Below are 24,475 nucleotides of genomic sequence, written 5' to 3' on the forward strand. Positions count from 1 at the left end.
AGCAGATGTTAGATAAATAGGTAAAAAACCAAGAAATAGTCCCTAATAGTTAAAAATGTATTCAATTTGGGGCCGGCCCCCTGGCGTAGGCGGTTAAGTGCTCGCGCTCCGCTGCTGGCGGCCCGGGTTCGGATCCCAGGCACGCACCAACGCACCGCTTGTCAGGCCATGCTGTGGTGGTGTCCCATATAAAGTGGAGGAAGATGGGCACGGATGTTAGCTCAGGGCCAGTCTTCCTCAGCAGAAAGAGGAGGATTGGCATGGATGTTAGCCTAGGGCTGATCTTCCTCGAAAAAAGAAAAAAATGTATTCAATTAAAGAAATAAGAGATTGGAATGTTTCATTGGGAAAAATTTATCCGTTATTGTTACTATCTTGGCTCATCTGATGACTCTGTTTTTTAAAATGAAGTGCTTTTGTAGAGAATAACAGCTTATAAAATATAGTCTATATTCTGACTTTTGTGAAATAATTTTTCTTTGTAAGATTTTCAGTTTCTCTCTTTCCTTTTTTTTTTTTTGGTAAGGAAGATCAGCCCTGAGCTAACATCCATTGCCAATCCTCCTCTTTTTGCTGAGGAAGACTGGCCCTGGGCTAACATCCATGCCCATCTTCCTCTATATGGTTCACTGCCACAGCATCGCTTGACAAGCAATGTGTCAGTCCGTTCCTGGGATCTGAACCTGGGAACCCTGGGCCGCTGAAGTGGAGCTCGCGAACTCAACCACTACGCCACCAGGCCGGCCCCTCAGTTTGTCTTTCCTACCCAATTAAATTAATAGCAGATCATACTCATATGCAGCCAGTAGTCAAAAAAGTGGTCAGAAAACCTTAATTAAGTTCCTTCTATATTCCACTTGACCCTGGCTCCTAGCGTAAGCTGAAGTCATAGTTTCTCAAGAATAAACTGCTTTTTTCTTGTTCTGTTGTTTGTTTTTATTTCACATAAAGGAAGTCAGAGTATTAGTGCGTATTTGACTTATGTACTCATCTCCCCCTACCGTCGCCATGCCTCTGCTTCCCAACAATGGAGAGAGTCATCCATGAGAGCAGAGGTTGTTTCTGCTTCTCCTTGCCTCTGTCTCTCAGTCCGAGCATCATCACACACAGAGCTACATAGACTTCTCACTCACCTGTCTGTAGAGTGAATAAATGAATGAGACAGAAGTTGACAGTCATGTAACAGAGTTCCTTTACTACATCTTCATTAGGGAGGTGTTTCTCTGACTTGGTAAGATGGGGACTTGTATACTCCCCTTGTAAAGTCTTGTTCTAGGACTGGAAAGAGATCTTATGTGTGCCTCAAACTCTGTTAGGGTGGGCTTTTGCCCAGAGGTCACTACTCTTGAGGATTTGCGTGACCTTTCTCCTCTAGATCAGGAATTCCCAGGGAAAGGAAAGGAATTGCATTCAAAACCTCTGAAGCAGGTGGGTAGTGTAAATAATGAATAAGCCTCCTACTCATACTTTGTCCTTTTATTATTCTGTATATCATTGACATTGCCAGTGTGTGATGTTGAATCTAGCTTTGGTTAAAGCTGCAAAACATTTTAAAGTTTATTTCTCCTTAATTCTTTTAACTTCTTTTATTTAATCTTCTGATAAAAGTTCACTTTTAGAAAGTTGCCCCTTTTCAGAATTCTCTAGGACCTAATAAAGCATGAATTTGTATTCATTTAAGTCCTATTATATTTCTTCATGTACAAAGTTACAAGAAACTATGAAAAATGTGCTTATCACTCATTTAGCAGCTAAAATGAATCAAACAGGCCTATAATCTAATATCACCAGAGACTATTCCATAGTGAAAATACTAATGGAAATAGCCAAAGTGAGCCCCATCCTTATCTGTGCTTGGTTGGAGAACAGACATCAATAAATGTACCTATTATACAGTGACCAACTTTAATCTGCAAATGTGTAAAGTGCAAAGAATTTTATTCTTCCCACGAGAGCTGGAGTAAATGGTTTTATAATAGTACTCTGCAGTACTCAAAACTTGGAAACATGTAGAGGATAGCAAATGTCTGATTAACTTCTTTGCTGTAAATTGTGAATGCCAAAATATAGGTTCTGGACCACCTAAGTTCTCGGATAGTTTAGGAGTACAGCAGTAAATGTATTTTGTTCCAAAATGAGTAGACACAAAATTACATGACCAAAATAAATGCTGTGGCTCTTCTGTATTGTATCTTAAGTTCTCCCATATGCCTCAAATGGTGCAGGTATGAAGTTCTGTGAAATTCTGCCTAAAACCTATAGGAACTTAATGCCTACTTTAAAAATTTTTAAGACTCCATTTTACAAAAAGAAATACTTTTATAAATCAGGCACAACCAAAGATTTTTGGTTAAAGGGCATTGTCAAGTTAAAACAAATTTATGCCAGCAGAATTTTCTAATTTTTTTTTAATGGTATCTGAGCAATGTAAGTATTTATTGACCTTGTAAGAACGTCTTTAACTTTGTGCTGTCACTTTTTACCTTGGTAGTGAAATCATTAATCTTCAGATTAATAAATCACCTTGTTTTTGAAGAATTTCTTTCTGTTTCACTTACAAAGAGTTCTTAAAAAAAGGCGACGTTGTGGGGGGAGTGGTACCTAAAAATCAGTCCACTGGCTGCTAGAGCTGTTGCTCTTGATCTTCATCTTTCTGTTCATGTTATATTCTCTTACCTCATATTTTCACAGCCCAGTTTATTGCCTGGAAATGAACATCATAATTTGTATTCAAAATGTTTTGGTGATTGGTCTTCTGGGAAGAACCAATTGCCAAACAGCGTAATTGGAAAAACTCAGATTCTGTGATATACAAGGCCTCGAAACACAGATGTAATGTGACCTTTGCTTCCCAATTAAAGGACTGGTGTGTACAACCTTTGCACATCTGTGTGCATCTCATACAATGTACAAATGTTTTATTTAGTCCAATTCCTAATCTCTTCGATATTTGAAGGTTTATGTACTTGAAAAAGCAACATTATTGTAGTGTTACTGTCTGATTTTTAAATAAGTGCCTCAGTTAATTAGGAAAGGAAAGGCCTGACAGCATATTTGGGGCATTTTTAATACTGCAGAAAAAGATCTTCACTTAATACCTAATGATATGGAGAGACTACTTTGCTACTTTCCTACTAGGGTAGAAAAAATCATCTCTTAACCAGAATTCCCAACAACAACCGTATTGACAAGAGAAACTACCAACGCCTGCCAGCAAGAGCTATAAATAAATAATCAGATCCCTGCTAGAGACTCTGTGAAAAAATTCGGAGGAAAAATAAGGTTGCCTCTGTACATTGTTTTCTATTCCCAAATACTGTTTTTGAAATAACCACAATTTTTCTATTTATCAAGGAAATGTGTGATGTCAGAATAATATGCAGCTGCATGTTAACTATATGCAACAGTTAAAGGCAGAAAGTAAAAATGCTTCTGAGACTGGAGGAGGCATTTAGGCTCATAGGGTAAAATTTAGTCTAATTAGTTCATTTAACAGGCAAGCTTTATAAGAACTTAAAAACTTATTTGCCTGACAAAGTCCCAGTAAGGTTTTTGATGGAACTTGTCATGCTGATTCTAGAAAAAGTGAAGAGACATGCCCTACAACTAGCAGGACATATTAAGTTGTAGTACTTGATGTGTGTGGCATTGGTACAAGGAGAGGCTCACAGAACAATGGAACAGAATAAAGACCTAGACTCAGACGCAGACATGTCTGGTGGGCAAGATAGTCTCCTTTTGCCCCTCCAGATCTTTTCTCTTTCCACTTGCTCTTTTATATCATAGAAAACTGATCTGTTTGACTGCATCAACCTGGCTCCCTTGCCCTGAGGCTTCCAGTAGGGTTTGGCCAGTGGGAGGAATGAGCGGGAGATCTGAGCCTGGTACACTAATTCATGGAAGTGGCTAACTAGTTGGCCAACTGCTTAGGGGCCTGGAAAGACAAACCTGGAAGGCTTGGTGAGGAGGAGTCAAGGGATACTCTGTGGAACGACCTCTAGGAATGGACTCAGTGTGAAGAAATTCATATGCCGTGTAAATGCCCACAGATAGCATCTACTGCAGAGAGTTCTCACTGAGGAAGTGGAAAGTCCTTTGATGTCAGTCAGCCTCTTCCCAGCTCCCTGGTGCTTGCTCGGTGGGACCATGTAAGATAGTCATGGCAGCAAGGATGAAGGCTACATGTGGCAACAACATCGACTTCCTCTCATTGTGCCTGACCTGGCTACTGCCACTGCTGAGTGTCCCATCGGCCAGTGGAGGCCAATGCGAAGCCCCCAGTATGGCACCATTCCCCAGAGTGGGTTTTGATTATAACAAAACTGGACATTTTAATTACTGTATTGGGACTGCATTTTGTGACTTAAAGAGATCATGGGACTTTTTTTTTCCAACCAAAGATGGACAAGAGTTATCATGGACCTTCCTCAGTTTTTGTCAAGGGAGAGGGGAAGAACTATACCCAACTATACCCAACAAATAAATGTAAAGGGGTAAAAATAAAATCAGAGACAAAAATAAGTTGCTTTATGATTACATCCCATGAATTATCCTAATTGATAACATGTACACACATATACTCACAACTCTTGTATTACTACCATATTATTTTTGGATACATAGGTATGTGGTAAAATATGTAAATATGCCTGGGAGCAATAAACACCAAGTTGTGATTACCTCTAGAGAGGGAGGAAGAGGAATGGGTCAGAAAGAGGAGTACAGGGCTTAGATTGGATTTGTAATGTTAAATGGCTGCTGCTTTCCCCTACTTTTTCAAATGTCTAAAAAATTTTTATCACAAAAACAATCACATGCGTGTCAATATAAATTACCATATCCTAAATATTATGCACACCAGATAAGATCGTCAGTATCAATATGGGCTTTGATAATCTGGACACGATACCCACCACCTCCTGGGACTTCACTGAGTCTCCAGTTTCCATTTCCTTTAAGCCTTCTGGCCTGTTTGTCTCACTCTCTCCTTGATTGTCAAAAGGCACTACCTCTGCGTTCTGTTAGTTTTATTTATACAAAAAAGAAAATGAAAAATATGGACAAATGGCTTTTTCCTGCTTACAGATATGTGAGTAGACCTCTAAAATAAATGAATTCAACTTCCAGCCAGAAGCAGCACACAGCCAAGGGTAAAGTTCAGGGTCAAGCTGAATTTCTTACTTAAAGTAAACATGTCTAAGATGAAACAGAGGATGACTGGGAAACTTATGGTGTCACGTCCCCACAAACAGGGGGAAAGCCCAGAGTAATTTTGGCCTTCACAGAGCTCCACAGGTCACATTCACATCTTATTGATCCTAACAAGTTAGCTGCTCTCGGCACCATCAGCCATGATGGGCCAAAGGACCCAAGGCTTCTGGTTCCTGTTCCAAAAAATACTAACAATTAACACAGTTTCATGACCAAATTTCAGTATTTTCAGCTGAAAATATTTTCATAACTGAACTGAACATAACATAAACTGAAAAATCTAATGGTTTCTATCATTTTGAGATACTCTAAAGGTTAAATTATTACATTATCCGTTCTAGCTAATTTTTTGTGTGTGTGTGTGATGAAGATCAGCCGTGAGCTAACATCCATGCCAATCCTCTTCCTGCTGAGGAAGACCGGCTCTAAGCTAACATCCATTGCCAATCCTCCTCCGTTTTTTCCCCCAAAGCCCCAGTAGATAGTTGTATGTTATAGCTGCACATCCTTCTAGTTGCTGTATGTGGGACGCGGCCTCAGCATGGCCGGAGAAGCCGTGCGTCGGTGCGCACCCGGGATCCAAACCCGGGCCGCCAGTAGTGGAGCGCACGGCACTTAACCGCCAAGCCACGGGGCCGGCCCCCGTTCTAGCTAATTTGATAGTAAAATACCCAGATAATATTATGTGACATGGAACATAATTAATCACCACATTCTTTAGCCTTCTGATAGATAGAGGGTGAATAGTGAACTCAAGCTGTTCAGTTTCACCAGTGAGAAACCTCTAAGTGTTTAAAAGAAGAAACCTAGACATAATGCCAGAAGTTTTTAAAGTGTCACAAATTTTTAAATTTCACTAACCCAGGCCTCTTATTCCTTATTATTTCAAGTACTGACACCTCAAGAGGTGTATAATTTATAGATGCTCTATGTAGAAATGAAAATAAAATGGTAACAATTATAATACAACTCTTTCTCTGTAAGTCTAATTAGAAAGTTTGGAGCTTAAGAAAATTTTAAAATAAATCTTACTGTGTCTTGTCAGCTCAGGGGAACCATTACCTATGCACAGATTAACTCAATTGTATTCTAAGAGTTGTCCCTGCACAGAAAAATTATTTCAAAAAACTTTAGTCTGAAGTGGAATGACCTATTACATTAGTTATGTGAAGTTCTCAAAATGGTGCCATGTCTGTGATCCATTAACACAAAGAGAAGTAAGACATTAAAATGAAAAGAAATGCGTGATATTTTGATACAGGGTACACTCAAACAAGGCTCCCCTTTAGCCTTTTCCTATGACTATAGTCAAGCCTTTTCCTATGGCGTCATATTTAAAAACAAAAAAGAGCATTGGCCTAAGCTGAGAGCATTTAGAAATGCTGAGTTTGGCCTGGTTTTCATTTAGACCTAAAGACAATTCCCTAGGGTAAATTACATGAACCCTAATAAACATGAAGACCTGCCCGGCACTTAGACATAGCAGCTTTTCATCAGATGTTCATGACATAAAGGCACATGAATTTCTTGATGGAAAGGTCACATTTCTCTTTGCTTGACTCTTACCGAAAAAATCATTTTACCTGCTAAATGCTATATTGGCCATAGTTTTTCAGAAGGTAAATTTTGTTTAAAAAAACAAAAAGGAAAATTCATGGTGGTTGTATATTCTGCAATAAATAAATGACAGTACAATTTCTGTATCTCCTCACAGTGTTTCACATCCATCTCTCTTGGAACTTATTCCTTCTTCCTGCAGACTATGCTCACATGTCACCTCCTCAAGGAGGCTGCTATAGGCTCAAGATTCATGTCCCCACAATATTCATATATTTAAATCCTAACCCCCAAGGTGCTGGTATTAGGAGGTGGGGTCTTGGAGGTGATTAAGTCTTGAGGGCAGACTCATGAATGAGATTAGTGCCCTTATAAAAGTTGCCCAGAATGCTCCCTTGCTCCTTCCACCATGTGAGGATACAGTGAAAAGACAGCCATGTAGGAGGTGGGCCCTCACCAGACACTGACTCTGTCAGTGCTGCGATCTAGGACATCCTAGCCTCTGGAATTGTGAGAAATAAATTTCTGTTCTTGATAAGCCACCTAATCTCCGGCATTTTGTTATAGTAGCCCAAGCGTGCTAAGACAGATGCCTCCCCAACCATCTAAGACAGAGGCCTCCCCACCCTCAATGTTCTCTATCTGTTACCCAACTTTATTTCATCACCACCTGACAAATAATTATTGTTTGTTTATTGTCTGTCTCCATCACAAGGTCTATGTTTCCTATTCCCTGCTTTATCTTTAGCACCTACACAGGGCCTGGCAGGAGATTCTCAAATATAACTAGATGCTCAAGAAATATTTGTTGAAAGAAGAATTAATGCATGAATAAATGAGGGGCACTGTGCTAGATGTGGGGGGTGCCTTCAGGGAATTCACAATCTAATAGAAGAAACAGACATGTTCATACTGCAATGTAGCATGATAAATGTTGTAACAGAATAGTAACATACATGGTGACCTAAAGAAGGGGTGGATGTGTTAGGGATGGTTTCACAGAAGAAGAGATACTTTGGCTGAGTCTTGAAGGATGCATAGGAGTTCATCAGGTGGTGAAATGGAAAGAGAGAAGCCTAGAAAGAGGCAACAGCATGTGCAAAGAAAGGAGACAAAAATCCCTCCTGTCCGACTTTTGACATAACTGGAGCAAAGGGTGTAAGGGAGGAAGCTGTAAACTTCAAGAAAATCAGCAGCACTGTTTTCAGCCAGAGTGACTGCAATTGTCCTACTTCTCTCAAGGGAATTTACCCACCCTCCAACAGCCTGCTTCAGCACAGCTGTCTAAGCCTGTGGGCAGTGAGGTGTAGCCCACAGGTGTTCTGTCTGCCATCCTCAGAGGAAAATTTCAAGGGTGTAAAATGGCCACAGTGGGATGAGAGAACATCATCTTACTCTGTGCTTGAGGAGGCCACAGCCTTTGGCAGGTGTCGATGCCTCCGTCAACGTCACTGTGAACCCTTATTGACAAAGTCGAGGCGAATGGAGGAGATGGCATCTACAGGGTCTGTGCCCAGGCTTGGGAAGCCTTTGTTAGAGCTCGAACTTGAAGCCAGATGTTCTACTTCCTGGATCAGCTTTCTTTTCAGAAGATGTGAGTACCCCTCCACAGCAAACTGACACTTTTTTGTTATAAGGCTGAGAATAGTTATTCTTAAGAATATTCTTAAGTTATGAGAAAAAAGCATCCTCCTATTAACCAAGAGAAAACAAAATACAGAGGCAGAGGTAGGGTTTATGTGTCTGTGCCAGAAACTAGGACTACATTTAGACAAACTTTGAAAAGTTTATACATTTATTGGGGACATATATGGTTTAATTTAATGTGTTTGAATTCAAGATGAGATTTGAGTAAGGGACAGGAGCTAAAAGTCTGAGGGGAAAGGGAATTAGGAACATCACAAATTGCTCCAATCTTACATTTGTCACGGAGATCCATGCCTGGCCTGGCCTCCTGAGATTTCCAGCATCTCAGCCATGCAAGCAGGTATGGGGTTTTACCGCTGGCCAGAAAAATACTTGCAAATTCACCAGTCAACAGCTTTCCTTGAGAGGCTAAAAGGAAACATGAATTTTTCTGCCTTCCTTAAAAATGCAAGTTTCCTTCTACTTTCCTGTCCTTAGTCCAAATCTTCATTCGTTCAGATCAACTGGAAGTTAAACTTTGCTTAACTAATACCCTCTCCAAAACTTAGTGCTTTGCTTCTTAGGATAGTGAGACCAGGAATGTAATGGAATTCGGAGGAAGGAAACAGTGACAAACAGCTGGACCAAATGAGCAAGGGCAGTGACGAAGGCAGAACAGTAATGATGGTATTACCTTATATTTCAAAAGCATCTTTCTCCAAAAAGCATCTCACAATACTGTATAGATACATAAATTTTGTCTTTTTTCCTTGGTGATTGAAAAAAAATAGATTCATTCTTATTAATGTATATTTCTATAGCTATCCACAAACATTTTGGCTGTTTCTATTTGCTGTGTCTATGACAGCAGTGAATTTCTTCATTGAGCACCATCTGGAAATTGCATTGACTGTTCACTTTCTTTCATTGTATAGGGTCCTATTTTCTGTATCCTCTCCAACTTGGGGCAGTAGCTTTTTCCTTCTTTTGCCATGTTTGTAGCTCGACGTTTTACTTGTCTGAATTCATGTCAGCACGAATATATACATATATGCTCTTACATATATATGCTTTTGTCTTACATTAAAGGTAGAAGGCATAAGCAGTAGATATCAAAATATCCTAGAGAGTCAAGCAGCTGAGATGGAACCATTGCCTAAAGCAGTGGTTCTCCCACCTCCCCTGCATCAGACTCACGGAGTCTGTTAAACCACCCCCAGAGTTTCTGATTCAGCAGGGCTGGCCGGGGCCTGAGAATCTGCATTCTCACGGGTTCCCAGACGACCTTGCTGCTGGTGGTCTGGTACCGCGCTTTAAGAGCCACCAGCCCAGCTGTTTTTAGAACTGGAAGTAGTGGCCATAGCTGAAGCCCTGGCAAAGAAGAAGGAACCAGAAGGGCCACAGAGTGGTGGGTGGAGAGCACGACCCAAGAGACGGTATTGGCCTGATCTTAACAGAGCCCATATCTCTGTTGTCCACCCCCCACCCGCTCCCACCCCACCAGCCAGGACATACTCTGGCGATTGCACCCCGGGGCCGGGAGGCCGACACCGCCGAGCGTCCTCAGCCGCGGTGGCGAGGCGCCCCCTCCCGACGGTCCCTGGGCGGCGTCAGCCGGGCCCCCACTGCGGCGCGGCGGGCCAAGGCGGGCGGGGCTCACCCGAGCCAGCCTGCCGCCGCCTCCCTTCAGGAGGGCGCTGCAGAGGGAGCCGCGGAGGCCAAGCCCCGCCCCCGGGTGGACGGAGCCTCTGGGCCGTGATTGGCCAGCGCCGCCCGTGCGCGGCGACGTCATGCCTGGGCGGAGAGTGTCTGAGGGGAGCGCGGGAGCTGCAGAGGGGGGTTGGGTACGTCCGGGAGAGGCCTCCACCGGCCTGCTTGGCGGCCGGGTGCTCCTTGGGAGAGCCCGGCGCTTCCCCACGCGCTTCCGGTACTAGCCGCGTGCTACCTCGGAGTGTCTCTCTGCCTCCTGGGTGAGCATCCGCGTGGGACCTCTGGTGGGTGGGTGTGTGTGTGTCGGGGAGAGTGGGGAGGGGGCCGCTGTGCTCGCGGCGCCGAGCGAGGAGAGGAGCGGGAGGGTACGCTCTCAGTTTCTGAGGCTCCGGGGACTGCCCTCGGCGCCACCACCCGCCGTCTTGAGCCGTTGGGGTCACTGGCCTGCCTGATGTCGCTGGGCCTTGCGGCTCTAGGGAACGAGGCGTTGGTTAGCCCTCCCAGCAGTTGTAAATGCCTGCTGTGAGTTAAGCACGGTGCTAAGCGCAGGGACTACGCAGGTAACTATGGCCCCAGTACTTAGAAGTGCCAGGCACAGAGCGGATGGTGGTTCATACTTGAGCTGAAGAGCACACAGCCCCTGAGGAAAGGACCTGCTGGGAAGGCAGACAGGTGGTTATCACGTGGTGTGATGTACCAGTGTACCGTTCGTGGTGCACGTGGAAACGCTTGTAAGGGGTGACCTCTTTGAGAAACTAATACTTGACCTCAGGTTTGGAGGAAGAGGCAAAGAATTATAAAATCAAAGTCTGTGAATTCTCTAGCTACTGCCAGTGAGCCTCTACAACCCCAGTTGTAGATACATAGTTGCCTGTTCTTGCAAATAAATGGAAAACACGTTGCAGGGTATTAGTTCTTTTATTCTCATTAGGTTCCTGGTTTCAGAGAAGATGGCAGAGGAACTGGATCTCACGGGACAGGACTCTGATGGGGGTAGTGAGGAGGTGGTCCTGACTCCTGCAGAGCTCATTGAAAGGCTGGAGCAGGTAAGCACCTCAAATAGAGTCCCCTTGCTCCAATCTTAGCCCTTTTATTTAGTCCAACTATGCAAATGTCAGGAATCAGAAAACGAGGAAATGGAATTCAAGGCTTATTTCAAGAGAAGAGGGACTAGATTTTACCATCTACACAGAAATAGGAAGTAGTGGGGACAGGCTTTGTTAGAAACTTCATAATGTCAAATACAAAATCTTCAAGTGGGGCCAATAAGGGACAGCTTTGGGCACATTGAATAAAACAGTTCATAGAAAAGGATCTACTTGGTATTTGCGGGGACTGCAGAGGTTTTGTGGTGGAGACTTGTAAGTTCTAAACCTTAGTCCCTGAAACATCTGCTGTTTCCCTGTAGAATGCTTGGGTTAGCAAGAAAGTGCTGGAACACCTTTAGGAGAAAACTGCTCTTATTTTTCCTTTTCCTCCCATACACTTGCTTTTGTCAGCTGTTCTCTTTTTCCACTGGCTATCTAAAATCGTTTCTGGGATATTTCTCCTTTCAGTCATGATAGCCATGGTTTATTGAGCATTTCCGGTGTCCCAGTAACTGTGTTAAGTTACTTACAGTCAGTATCTTGTGGAGCTCTGGAAGATAGGAGTTCAGACTATCTGTGTTTAGATCCCTCCATGCCACTAGTCTATTATGTGACCTTAGGCAAGTTATATAGCTTGTCTCAAGCACTTCTTTGACTATAAAATGGAGTTAATAATAGTGGCTACCTCACAGAGTTGCTGGGAGGATTAAATGAGGTAATATATGTAAAGTGCTTGGCAGGTTGCCTGACACGTGATAAGCACTCACTGAATGTTGGCTGTGAGCAGTAATAATCCTTACAACAACCCAGTGAGGCAGGGGTTATTGTTATCTCCATTTTACAGATGAGGAACCTGAAGCTTAGAGATGTCAGGTAATTTGCCCAAGGTCACACAGTGGCAGCAGATCAGGATACGACCCAAGTCTCTTTGTCGCCAAAACGTGTGCTCTTAATCCACTACACCTGCTGCCTTGTTCTCATCTTCTCCCTTTAACTGCCCCTTTCCAGAACTTGCTCGTTTGTTACTTTAGTATTCTTCATTTTTTCCTACCAAACATGCCATCATGAGTGACAAAACTGAAGGAAGATAATTTTAAAATTGTACCTTATATGATAATCCTGACCATATAGCAGTTACTCTTAATTTGTTTTAATATCACAGACCTTTTTGAGACTCTAGTGAAAAGTCTGGCCCTTCTTCCCAGAATAGTATATATATACACCCATGCAGAATGCTGCATATCATTTCAGGAGGTTCTCAGACACCCTGAAATCTGCCCACCTAGTCTGTGGAGCCCAGTTGAAGAGCCCCTGCTTTATTAGGAAAGGGTTCACTAAACAAAAATCACAAAGCATAAAGGAAAAAACTGATACATTCAACTACATTAAAATTAAGAACTTCTGTTTTTACACCTTGGTAAGAGTAAAAAGACATGCTGCAAAACTGGGAGAAAACATTTCAAAATATGTAACTGACAAAAGATTAGTATCCACAATACATAAACAAACTTCAGAAACTGCCCCAACGAAGAATGAAATCTTAACAGGCATCTCCCAGAAGCGGAAACCAGAATGGCCAATAATCATATGAAAAAGATGTTCAACCTTTCTAGTAATCAGGAAAATGAAGATTTAAATCTCTATGAGATATTGCTTCATATTCATCAGATTGGTAGAAATGAAAAAAGTGAACAATATAGAGCATTGGCAAGGATGTAGAGCAATTTGCACATTTGTATACTGCCCTGGGCATGTAAATTGGTCACTCTGGAAAAGAATTTGTTATTGTCTAGTCAAGTTAAAGGCACACATATCTTGTGGCCCAGTCATTCTACTCCCAGCTACATGCCCTAGAGAAAACTTACACGTGTACTCCAGGAGACATGCACAAAGTGTTCATAGCATTGCTTGTGATAGTTAAAAACTGAAATAACCCAGATATCCATCAAGAATAGAATGGATAAAAAATTGTGGCGTAGACACACAATGGGAAAAAAGATAGCAATAAAATGAGTAAAAGCTCCTGCAACAGCATGGAGAACTCTCAGGAACACCATGTAGAACAACAGGAAATAAGTTGCTGAAGAAACATAAATATGTCAAGTTCAGACGCTTGCAGAACTGTTGTTCAAGGCAGAGCTTGCCAGCTCGACTGATGCAGCACACACTGGTGTGCTGCAGATGCCTCGTGATGTTGACCCTCTGCCCTCTGGGACAGCCAGAGCCCCCAGGCTGGCTGCCTCTTGCCGGTATCCTCGGGGGCCCCTTGAAAGGCAGCCTGAGGATAGTGGGGTCTGACAGCACAGCCGCAGCCTGGCAGTGGGTGCACATGAGTTAACATCTTGGGCCTGATGCTCTGTTGCAGTGCCCTGAGTGCAGCCAGGGCTGGTCCACCACCTGGACAGTGGCTGCAGCTGGACACGGACTCCTAGGCTGTGTGGCATGGCCTAAGGGGCAACTTGACAGGACCACTGATAGACCCAGCTCCAGGAGCATATATAGGATACTCCTGCATGCCTGTGAAAAATGATTTAAAAGTTATTACCTACAGTGCAATGTTTCTCATTTTAATGATTGTATTAGTCTGCTAAGGCTGCATAACAAAGTAGCCACACTGGGTGGCTGAAACAACAGAAATTTATTTTCTCAACTCTGGAGGCTAGGAGTCTGAAGTCAAGGTACTGGCATGGTTGGTTTCTCCTGAGGCCTCTCTCCTGGGTTTGTAGATGGCTATCTTCTCCCTGTGTCTTCACATGGTCTTCCCTCTGTGTGTCTGTGTTTAAATTTCCTCCTCTTATAAGGACACCAGTCATATTGGATTAGGCCTCACCTAATGACCTCATTCTAACTTAATTACCTCTTTGAAGACCCAGTCTCCAAATACAGTCACATTCTGAGGTACTAGGAGTTAGGACTTCAACATATGAATTAGGGATAGAGAGGGACACAATTTAGCCCATAGCAATGATGAACATATTTGTCATTAAAAATTTTGGTCAGGAGCCAGATGTAGCCATCTCAGACATAGAACCTGATTATTGAAAAAAGACCATGGATTTAAACACAAGTTTCTCACTAAAAATTTTTAAAATATTTTATTTGAAAGTTTTGTACTAATATAAAGTTTCCTGTAATGTTTTATATTTTATTATCATGATTTCTTAATGTAAATGAGAAAACTCCCCCAAATCTACTCCATTTTACCCCAGTGTACCATACAGGCATTATCAAATTATAAAATTGATAAATTATAAAATTATAATTTTATATTATAAATTATAAAAATTTATAATTTTATTTTTTATTTTAAATTTTATAAAAATTTATAATTTTTATAATTTTAAAATTATAAAAAATATTAAATACTAAATTCAGGCTAATGATTTCCTCCGAGGAGGGAGGGACACATGGGGAGTTTATGGTAAAATTCTTTAATGAAGTTATGTGCCCACAGGTGTTTTTATCACTATTTTTCATGTTAATAGGTATTTCATAAATATTTTTGTATCTAATCAATATTTAATAAAATCAGTTAAAAAGAAAAACTCCTGCTTTATAAGTCTTCTATGACAATTTGATCTGTTCTCATTCATTATGCTACTTGAAAATACAGATTGTCTTTCTGGTTAATTTTCTATATCTGTAACACTAAAGCTTGAGCACCTGAAAAAAATTTTATGATAGTAGCAATCCCCAGTATTTAATAATATGTCTTGATGGTGATAATTGGAGAAGTAGAGCCTCAAGGACTCAAAAGGAATAAATTGAGCCTGATTGGCATGTAATTCTGAGCTATGCTAAAACTAGATTTCCTGGAATTGAAAGATAAGTAGAGTTTTCTTCAGTCACCTGTGGATATTTCAGTTCTCCAAGCCTTGGTAATATCTGAAATGTACCAAGCATCTGAGCCTGAGTCAAAATTAGGGATTTAACCTCTTGTTCTAAAATTGTTTAATAGGTGAATATCCATTTCTATTGTGATCCTTTATACTCTTGGACAGTTAGTAAATAACTTAATCTGTGTTTTCTTATCAGTGAGATAAAGATAGCTATATCCATTTCCTCTCATATTATAATGATGAATGAAAAAGTATGTGTAAAGTGCTCTGAGCTTCAGGAATGAAGAGATGTGTGGATTTATGTCAAGTGTTGCTTCATCTCTCAAAATAGAAAGGTGCTGGTGCCCCCTGGTGGGAAATAGCAAGGGAAGAAGTAGAAATGTGTTGCTGCTACTCCGTCAGAGGTACTGTTTGAACACCAGGCGGCGTCACTCTCAGCACTGGGATCGTATACCATTCTTGAAGTGAACAGTGATTTTTTTTGTAATGTTGGTTAAATAAAAGGTTGTGAACACAGTCCTCCCACTAAAAGAAACAGAAAAGCCTTCGTTAAACATAGCTTGTCTTCAAAGCATTTCCGGTGTTTCCAGCTGGTAGGCAAACAGTTTTCTTTGCCTGAGATAGCTGGGATTTTCAGGGAGTATGTACTAACAGGATTGTTTTGTGCCATTGTGAGTGATGCTTTTTTTTGTTGTGCCGTTGTTTTTTAGGCCTGGATGAATGAAAAGTTTGCCCCTGAATTGCTGGAAAGCAAGTGTGAAATTGTGGAATGTGTCATGGAACAGCTCGATCACATGGTAAGAGTTGCTTGTCTCGGGGTTACAAAGGACGAGAACGTTAAAAGGGTCTGTCAGCATAGGGAGAGGTTGTGGTCTGATAGCAAATCTGCTTTGCTTGGCCCAGCCTAAGTTGTTGTTGTTGTTGTTTTTAATATTGAATTAGTTATCTACATTTACAAAGCAGGAGAGTTCCTGCGAATATCTGCATATCAGCTTCCCATGAAAAGTCCAAAAACCTGTCATCACTGGCCCCACATTTCTACATGAGAATAGCTGACCAGGGCAGGGTAAGGGCCGCCACCTTTCAGTGTGCTCTCCAGTTCCCCACAGTCCCTAATTGCCTACCTTTCTCATAGACCTTACCTGCCTAGCCCCCATAATCATTTGAGTGTGCTGCCGTTGACTTAGATGAGCTCGGCTTAAGTCATTATCAGCCTCAAGTAGCTTAAAAACATTGGTATTTTACAATTTCTCGACTGGTGTTTTTACACTACTTTTTAGACTCTTTAGGCATTTTTTCTGTCTGCTATATTATCTCCTTAATAATTGGGTTGGAGTTCTGGGCCCTTCTGACCAACGCATATTCAGAATGTAGTCTTTGAGTCCTCAGCATTGCCAGTGAGGATGGTCCTTGTGGGCTGTGTGTAGATTAAACAAAAAAGGTCCTTAGTCTTTGAATATCATGTTTTTTATAAATTTCATTTTCTCTTTTAATAGGAAGAAAATCTCAGGAGAGCCAAGAAGGGGGACCTGAAGGTCAGTATCCATCGAATGGAGATGGAGAGGATCCGCTACGTCCTTAGCAGCTACTTGCGGTGTCGGCTCATGAAGGTTTGACATGGAGATACCTGTAGGCATTACGACAGTGCAGTCTATGGTATAGACTTAAGTGTCTTGGGGAGAGGTTGGACTGGGGCCTGGGAGGCTCTAGGCCAAAAGATGCTTCTGAGGCCCAATATCAGGATAGCTAAAGAGTAAGGAGGGCAAGAGATTGTTCTGGAGAAGCATAGATGGAACGTGTGTTGCAGACCTCCAGGACACATTTTTAGTTTGTTTATCTGCTGTGTGAATGGTGCCCCCTGGAGTTACAGCATGGCAGTGCTGACGGTAGGGTTGTTTGTGTTGGTTAGACCGGGAATACTGACTAGAGGAGAGCTGGTTTTAAAAATTATTTTGCGTCTGTCATACAGTCAGTGTCAAATGGACCGTGGTAACTTGACATTCAGCTTTAGCCCTGTGGCCATCTTCCTTATAAAAATGAAATTGCAAAACAGTCTGTTTTGTATGATGTCTGTTTCAGCCCTGGAAAGTTCTTCCTTCCTTAAGTTTCTTCTCATTTGGTTCCGCTTGTCCCCTTAGTTATTACAAAACCAATACATTCTCTCTTCTACATGAGAGTGCTTCAGATATCTGAAGACAGCTCACAAGTCTCATCAAAGTCCTCTCAGCTAAACATTTCAACCATTTATTTCCATTTACTCTCCTGATCTTTTCCCTAAAAAGGTTCTTCCTAAATTATACCACCTGCAACTGAATACAATATTCCAGTTTTAGTTGGTCAATTTTGTGAAAAACAAGACGATCATTTCCCTTATTCTCGATATTAAACTGGTAGTAATTCCGCCCAGTATCACATCAGCATGTTTGACAGACACACCATGCTTAGTTCATTCTGTACTCACCATGAACTCTAACCTTTCCTGAAGTTTTTATTATTACCCCATCCTGTCACCATCCTGTATTTATATGGCTTGATTTTTGACCCCTAAGTGTAGGGCTTGATTATTATTCCTCTTAAACTTCGTCGTATTAAATTGGGCCATTTCCCTGGTCTCTGGATCCTGATCTTGTCACCTAATATATTAGCTATCTCATAACACTTTGTGACATCAGCAAGTTTAATAAGAATGTCATCAAGGTTCTTACCTGATTCGTTATTAGGACTGGGCCATTGATCGAGTATTCCACCAGAGACTTCCCTATGGAATGACATCTGTCTGTTCAATCAGTATTCTCTGTCTAACTCTTTTTGAGTCTCAATCTGTACTGTCACCTGGCCCCAGGCTTACAGTTTGTCCACAAAGGTGTCATAAAGACGATATCACGTTTTGAAAAAATTGAGACACACAGTATGCCTCTCCACTCACCCTCAACTCCCACGCCACTCACTTTGTTGTTGTTGTTTGGATAAATCCTCTTCATGTTAACCACTTTTCTTTACTATTCTAGTATAGTGCCACATATCAATGTTAAGGACACTACTCTGTGTTTGAAGATTCCCTGCCGCCTTTGTATTTTTAAAAATCGGGATATTTGCCTATCTCAGATCTTTCACACCTTTTCTGAACTCAGTAGTTCTTCTGAGATTGTAAAACTACTTATATTTTTAGTACACTAAGTGATACTGTAACAGTAGCAATTTACATATAACAGGAGAAAGTGCTTCATATAATTACACTCTATACGAATTTTATTTAATTTATCCTGGAACATAATTGATCCAAGCCAAAAAACTAAACTCCTTTGAAGAGTAAGTACTCCTTCGTCTTGGCCTTCAGTTCCTCCTCACCTTTGTCATTTCCCTACTTGCAGGGAGCATTTCCTTCCACGGGGATAACGGTAACAGCATTGACTCTGAGCAACAGCCTAATCCCTTCGCAGCTCCTGACAACACAACTTTTTATAGGTTTTGGCTTTTTTTTGTTTTTGTTTTGTTTTCCAGGTAGTTGTTAGCGTTTTTTCCAAGACTCACCTAGATTCTGGGCTTTATCCTTGCTGGTTATATTCTTGGAATTGAGTGTCACTCTTCTATCTGCCTGTGTATTCTGTATGCATCTTTCCAGCATTTGTATATGTTTCATCTCATAGAAGAACACCCTGTACAATTACATAAAAATGTTCTCTTCCTCTTAAATGTCATTTACAATTGTATTTTTGGATTTTCTTTTATGATAGCCTCTCATCCTTTTTAAACTGTCTTCCATTTTAGAGCCGTTTTCTTTTCTCTGAATTCTTTGGAACCTGCCTTCTTGAAGTCCAGAGTGTAGGCCTTATTATTAGAAAGAGTCTTGGCCAGGAAGACTTCCCTTTTTTTTTTTTTTTTTAATTTTTTGTTTATTGCAGTAACATTGGTTTATAACATTGTATAAATTTCAGGTGTACATCATTATACTTCTATTTCTGCATAGATCACCTGATGTTCTCCACCCAAATACTAATTACAACCCATCACCACACACATGTGCCGAATTATCCCTTTCGCCCTCCTCCTTTCCCCCTTCCCCTCTGGTAACCACCAATCCAATCTCTGTCTCTGTGTGTTTGTTTATTGTTGTTATTATCTACTACTTAATGAAGGAAATCATATGGTATTTGACCTTCTCCCTCTGACTTATTTCACTGTGCATAGTACCCTCAATGTCCACCCATGTTGTCACAAATGGCTGGATTTCATCGTTTCTTATGGCTGAGTAGTATTCCATTGTGTATATATACCACATCTTCTTTATCCATTCGTCCCTTGATGGGCACTTAGGTTGCTTCCAAGTCTTGGCTATTGTGAATAACGCTGCAATGAACACAGGGGTGCATGTATCTTTACGCATTGGTGTTTTCAAGTTCTTTGGATAAATACCCAACAGTGGAATAGCTGGATCATATGGTAGTTCTATCCTTGATTTTTTGAGGAATCTCCATACTGTTTTCCATAGTGGCTGCGCCAGTTTGCACTCCCACCAGCAGTGTATGAGAGTTCCCTTCTCTCCACATCCTCTCCAACACATGTTGTTTCCTGTCTTGTTAATTATAGCCATTCTGACGGGCGTGAGGTGATATCTCATTGTAGTTTTGATTTGCATTTCCCTAATAGTTAATGATTTTGAACATCTTTTCATGTGTCTGTTGGCCATCTGTATATCTTCTTTGGAGAAATGTCTGTTCAGGTCTTTTGCCCATTTTTTAATTGGGTTGGTGGTTTTTTTGTTGTTGAGATGCATGAGTTCTTTGTATATTTTGGAGATTAAGCCCTTATCAGATGTATGGTTTGCAAATATCTTCTCCCAATTGTTAGGTTGTCTTTTCGTTTTGTTGATGGTTTCCTTTGCTGTGCAGAAGGTTTTTAGTTTGATGTAGTCCCATTTGTTTATTTTTCCATTGTTTCTCTTGCCCGGTCAGACATGGTGCTTGAAAATATGTTGCTAAGACCGATGTCGAAGAGCATACTGCTTATGTTTTCTTCTAGAAGTTTCATAGTTTCAGGTGTTATATTCAAGACTTGCCATTTTTAAAGTCAGTTTCTAGATTAACCTCAGCCTATTTCAGAAATCTGGTATGTTGGACACTTGAATCTTGACAGATGTTTTCATCTTGATTTTATCCTCGCAGATAGAGAAGTTTTTCCCTCACATCCTTGAAAAGGAGAAAACACGCCGTGAGGGGGAGTCTTCTAGCCTTTCTCCAGAAGAGTTTGCCTTTGCCAAAGAGTGAGTAAGCAGTAAGTGTGGGAACCACCTTTCTTTCCCTGGCTCGTGAGCATGAGTTTTGGTGGTTGTATCCATGAAGCCCATCTCAGAGCCGCTGTTCTCTGTCTGATAGCCTTGGTGGCTCATACAGTTCATGTTGTGACAGTGATGTGCATTTTTGTATTTCAGGTACATGGCTAACACAGACACCTATCTAAAGAATGTTGCCTTAAAGCATATGCCTCCTAACTTACAGAAGATGGACCTCTTGAGGTCAGGTGAGCAGAACATTCTCTTTCAGACATCCTGAGGGGCCATAGTTTACACCCTAAGTATCTTCAGGTGCCTTGGAATAGAATCTTCACTCTTTTCTCTCAAACATGGAAAAATAAGTATGTAGATAAACAGAAAAGAGGAAGGGTTTTAACAAAAAATTGTTGCAAGGGTAGCCACATCAGCATGAACTCGGTGTTGTTCAGGTTGGGTTGACATTCTTGTGACTGCCGTTCTAGACATAGACTCAGTCGTGCGTTCAGTCACTCGTCCCTCCAGCAGTTACCTGCTGGGCATCTGCACTGTGCTAGGCTCTTCTGAGCGCTGACAGTACAAGGCGTCTGCTCTCAGGGGGCTGGTAGTCTTTCCTCACAGCTTCCAGATCGTGCAGGGACTGTCCAGCTACCAAGGAGGCTTTAAATAGGAGGCTAAGGAAACCTCTGGTGATTCCCTGTCACCTGGAGTAAAGGCTTCTAGTCTCTGTTGTGAGGAGTTTCTCTCATTAAGGAAAGGGGAACAGGACTGAGAGTGTGGGGGAGAAGGAGAAGGCGGCTGGGCGAAGGGAAGCACGACCAGAGCTTCCACCTCTCGCCCTCCTCGCACAGTCCCCTTTAAATTCTGCTGAGCTGACACAGTGCAGCCTGTAACGCCAGGAGCAAGCAAACGCAAACCAGATTTCTGGAACTCTGAAGTGGTCATTTTGGTGAACCTGCCTGAGGGAAACAAAAGGCCGGTCCATGTCCAGGTCAGCCACTTTTGTTTGCACCTTAGAAGGATAGGAATGGAGCAAGGACCATCTCCCTAATCATCGCCCAGGGCTGTCACATCCAATTGATTAAAGCAGCCATGGGACTACTGGTGGGCATGCATCTGAATTTCTGAAACTGGGTCTAAGCCATTGTCCCAGAGCTTCTACTTGATGCTGGTGGACACCTCCTAAAACACTCACATGTCACTTGTCCACATCCCTTCCAAGAACTAGAGCCAGGCTCCTGGGATTGAAGCTGTGGGTGGGGGGACCAGCCTGCCCTAGTAAAATCAGAGTCTTGCTTAGTTAGCCCAGATGCTCTGAGTCCCCCTCAGGCCTCTGGAGCATTGTAGACCCTGAGATCAGGGTCAGGGAAGGCATGTTGAAATCTAAGCTGAGTTTCCTGGAATCAGTAGCTGCCCCGTGGGGCCGACTGACCTGGTGAAGTTGGAGTCTCTTTGGCAGGCCCAGAACCCTAGAGCATCCCAGGGGACCCTCCTTAGACCTTTGGAGCCAGTTATCCTGAACCCCCTCCCAGAGATGAGGGGATCAGGGGCAGTATGAAACCTGAGCTGGGCTCTTCCAACTGAGAGTTATCCAGTAGGTGCTCTGACCCTGCAGTTGATGGAGCTCTGGGTACATGTGGAGCACCAAGAGATGAGCCATCAACAAGCAGCCCAGGTTGGGGCACACACGCACTTGAAATGTTGGGAGAGAAAGAGGGATGACAGCAACTTCTTAACCTGTAATCAGCCAATGAGGGTCCACTTATAGGTTGAAACCTATAGTTCTTAGTCTAACGTTCAAGACTGTCACCATATGACCCAGTCTTCCTAATACTCTCTCCTCCTCCTTTATATGGAAATACTTTCTGACCAGATTTGTACACTCTGTCCTCCCAAAATGTCATGCATATTTCTACTGTGGCCCTTGCTATTACCTCCCAGGCTCACTTTTCCTCTTTATGTCCCACCCTTTCCTTCACTGCTCACATTGACTTCTTTCTCCTCACATCACTGAGTGAGTGTGCCACTGATATGAAGCCTCAGCAGATGCTGCTGGTACCACCTTGTCCAGAGACCGTGTTGTGCTTGCTGGTATCCTCCATACTGTGGCAGAATTCCCTGCACAGTTTACATGCCCATCATTGTTGAATGAGTGGTTGCTGTGTGAAGCCATGGGTGGGAAGTGTGCTATTTCTATAAGGAGCCAGATCTCTCCTCGAATCACGCCCCACACAATGGTTTTACATCAGGGGTCCCTCAGTGCTTGAGACAATTAATCCCAGCAACTTTTCCCACACTGATCTTGTTAGCTGAGCATTTTCTGATCACATTGTTGTTTTTCTGGCAGTTCCCAAACCAGATCTAGATTCATATGTGTTTCTAAGAGTGAAAGAACGACAAGAAAACATCCTAGTAGAACCAGAAACAGATGAGCAAAGGTGAGTGACGTGTGTGTCTCTGACAGTGGGAGATACTCCTCGCAGTGGAACACCAGCTGAGCTCTGCACACCCATTTTCTTCCTCCTTTTTCAGGGACTATGTGATTGACTTGGAAGAAGGCTCACAGCACTTGATCCGATATAAAACCATTGCACCTCTGGTTGCTTCTGGAGCAGTACAGCTAATTTAAAAACAGAACTAAATAAACAAGAATGAAGATGCGGAACCCTGGAGAAAATGTTCAGAAATCCCTCATGTCACTTTGTCCCTGTGGACCACAGACTTTTCCCAGCAGTGCTGGGGGTCGCTTGGGCATTGAAAAGGAGCTCAAAGTGGGATTCCTAACATGCCAGAGGCCCTCCCGACCATGCTATGTTAGCCAGCATCAGCAGATGGGCCCCTTGCTCTGTTGATTCTGTGCCCTGGGCAAATACATGGAGACTGTCACTTTGTGCACCTCTTTCCTTTGTGGTGTTTTTTGAGCTAAAGAAAGTGAGGGAAAAGTAGCTCATGAAAAGGCACCACTGCCTGTGTTAGGGGACTGTAGTCAGCCCTGGCCTGATAGTGGCAAGAGAGTTCATTTAATCTTCCTGGTAGGAAGACAGTCAATTGGAGAAACAGTTGTGGCCTTCTTCTGTGATACGTCACTAAACTGTGTGAACTAACCTTTGGGAACCTCTAATATTGGCCTTAAAACCAGTTTCCGTCATGCTTAACTGAGAATCGTAAGTAAACCAATAACCCATTACTAAGATTCAGTTTGGTGGCAGAAGGAGCCTCTGGACAGTTCTTGGCCTGTGGTATGATGGAGTGCGTTCTCCCTGCTGCTACGTTGCAGCCTCCCCGAATCTCAGGCAGCTTCGCCAGGCCAGCCTCCGGGCCATCTGGCCACCTTGGCCAAGGCTCTGCTAGCAACAGTGACAATCCTATAGTAACCTCAGTATCAGCTTTTCTTTGTTAAGCTCTTCACTTTCCCAAGGGAAATGGGTGCAATTAAACTCCTGAGAATGGAGAACGTCACAGTGATACCTGCAGGAAAGATATATGGATATTGAATGAATCGTCCTCCCTTGAAATGTGATGAAAAGCAATCTGCATTCCAGCCTTTTCTTGCTTGATGGAAAGGCAGCAGGTCCTCATTTACATGACATAGGCTATTAGAGTAATCAATGTAATATTGCTGTCATTTCCAGGAGACGTCACTAAGTGAAAGCAAAGAAGGTTTTATTTGTTAATAAAAGCATTTTATATTTCATGTAGTGCTTTTTTCCAGCATGTTTTACCCTCTTCAGCCATTCATTACACAAATATGTACTGAGCATACAGTGTGCCAGGCACAGTTCAAGACCCTGGGGCTCCAACCCAGAGGCAGACAGTCACCATGCCTGCTCAGACAGTGATAAGGGCCTTGCAGAGAATTAGAGCAGGGTGACTCACCCGAGAGTGACTCATGGTCTGAGGGGTTCTCACTGATTTCAGTGACTCTTACTGAATTAGGCTGAGGTCTGAATAACAAGGAGCCAGACACACAGGGATCAAAAGGAAGGGCGCTCCAGGCAGAGAAGGCCACTTGTGTAAAGACCCTGAAGCAGAAACAAGTCCTGCCTGTGGTCAGTGCGGCTAGAACACAACGGGCAAAATGGAAAATGGTGCAGGATAAGGTCTGAGAGGCAGGCTGGGCCCAGATCACTTAAGGGCTCTGTTAGCAAGGATCCCATTTGGTCCTCGAAGCAGTCTGA

At 42.5% G+C, this 24,475-nt stretch overlaps 1 protein-coding gene across 2 annotated transcripts; it reads left to right on the forward strand.

Moving 5' to 3' along the window:
- Positions 1-10,237: 10,237 nt before the first annotated feature.
- Positions 10,238-23,991, forward strand: GINS4 (GINS complex subunit 4). Of its 2 annotated transcripts, none has more exons than XM_087418566.1 (8): positions 10,238-10,364; positions 11,036-11,150; positions 15,742-15,828; positions 16,528-16,641; positions 20,194-20,291; positions 20,460-20,548; positions 22,645-22,735; positions 22,830-23,991. In XM_087418566.1, the coding sequence occupies exons 2-8, from the start codon at positions 11,055-11,057 to the stop codon at positions 22,924-22,926; spliced, it is 672 nt and encodes a 223-aa protein (XP_087274692.1). In that variant the 5' UTR covers positions 10,238-10,364; positions 11,036-11,054; the 3' UTR covers positions 22,927-23,991. The 2 variants fall into 2 exon arrangements, with proteins under 2 accessions (XP_087274692.1, XP_087274693.1); XM_087418567.1 differs by having other exon boundaries at positions 16,528-16,566.
- Positions 23,992-24,475: the final 484 nt, after the last annotated feature.

The sequence above is a fragment of the Ceratotherium simum genome, chromosome 28, assembly GCF_057802395.1.
Source record: "Ceratotherium simum simum isolate JZ-2026a chromosome 28, ASM5780239v1, whole genome shotgun sequence".
Taxonomy (NCBI): Eukaryota; Metazoa; Chordata; class Mammalia; order Perissodactyla; family Rhinocerotidae; genus Ceratotherium; species Ceratotherium simum.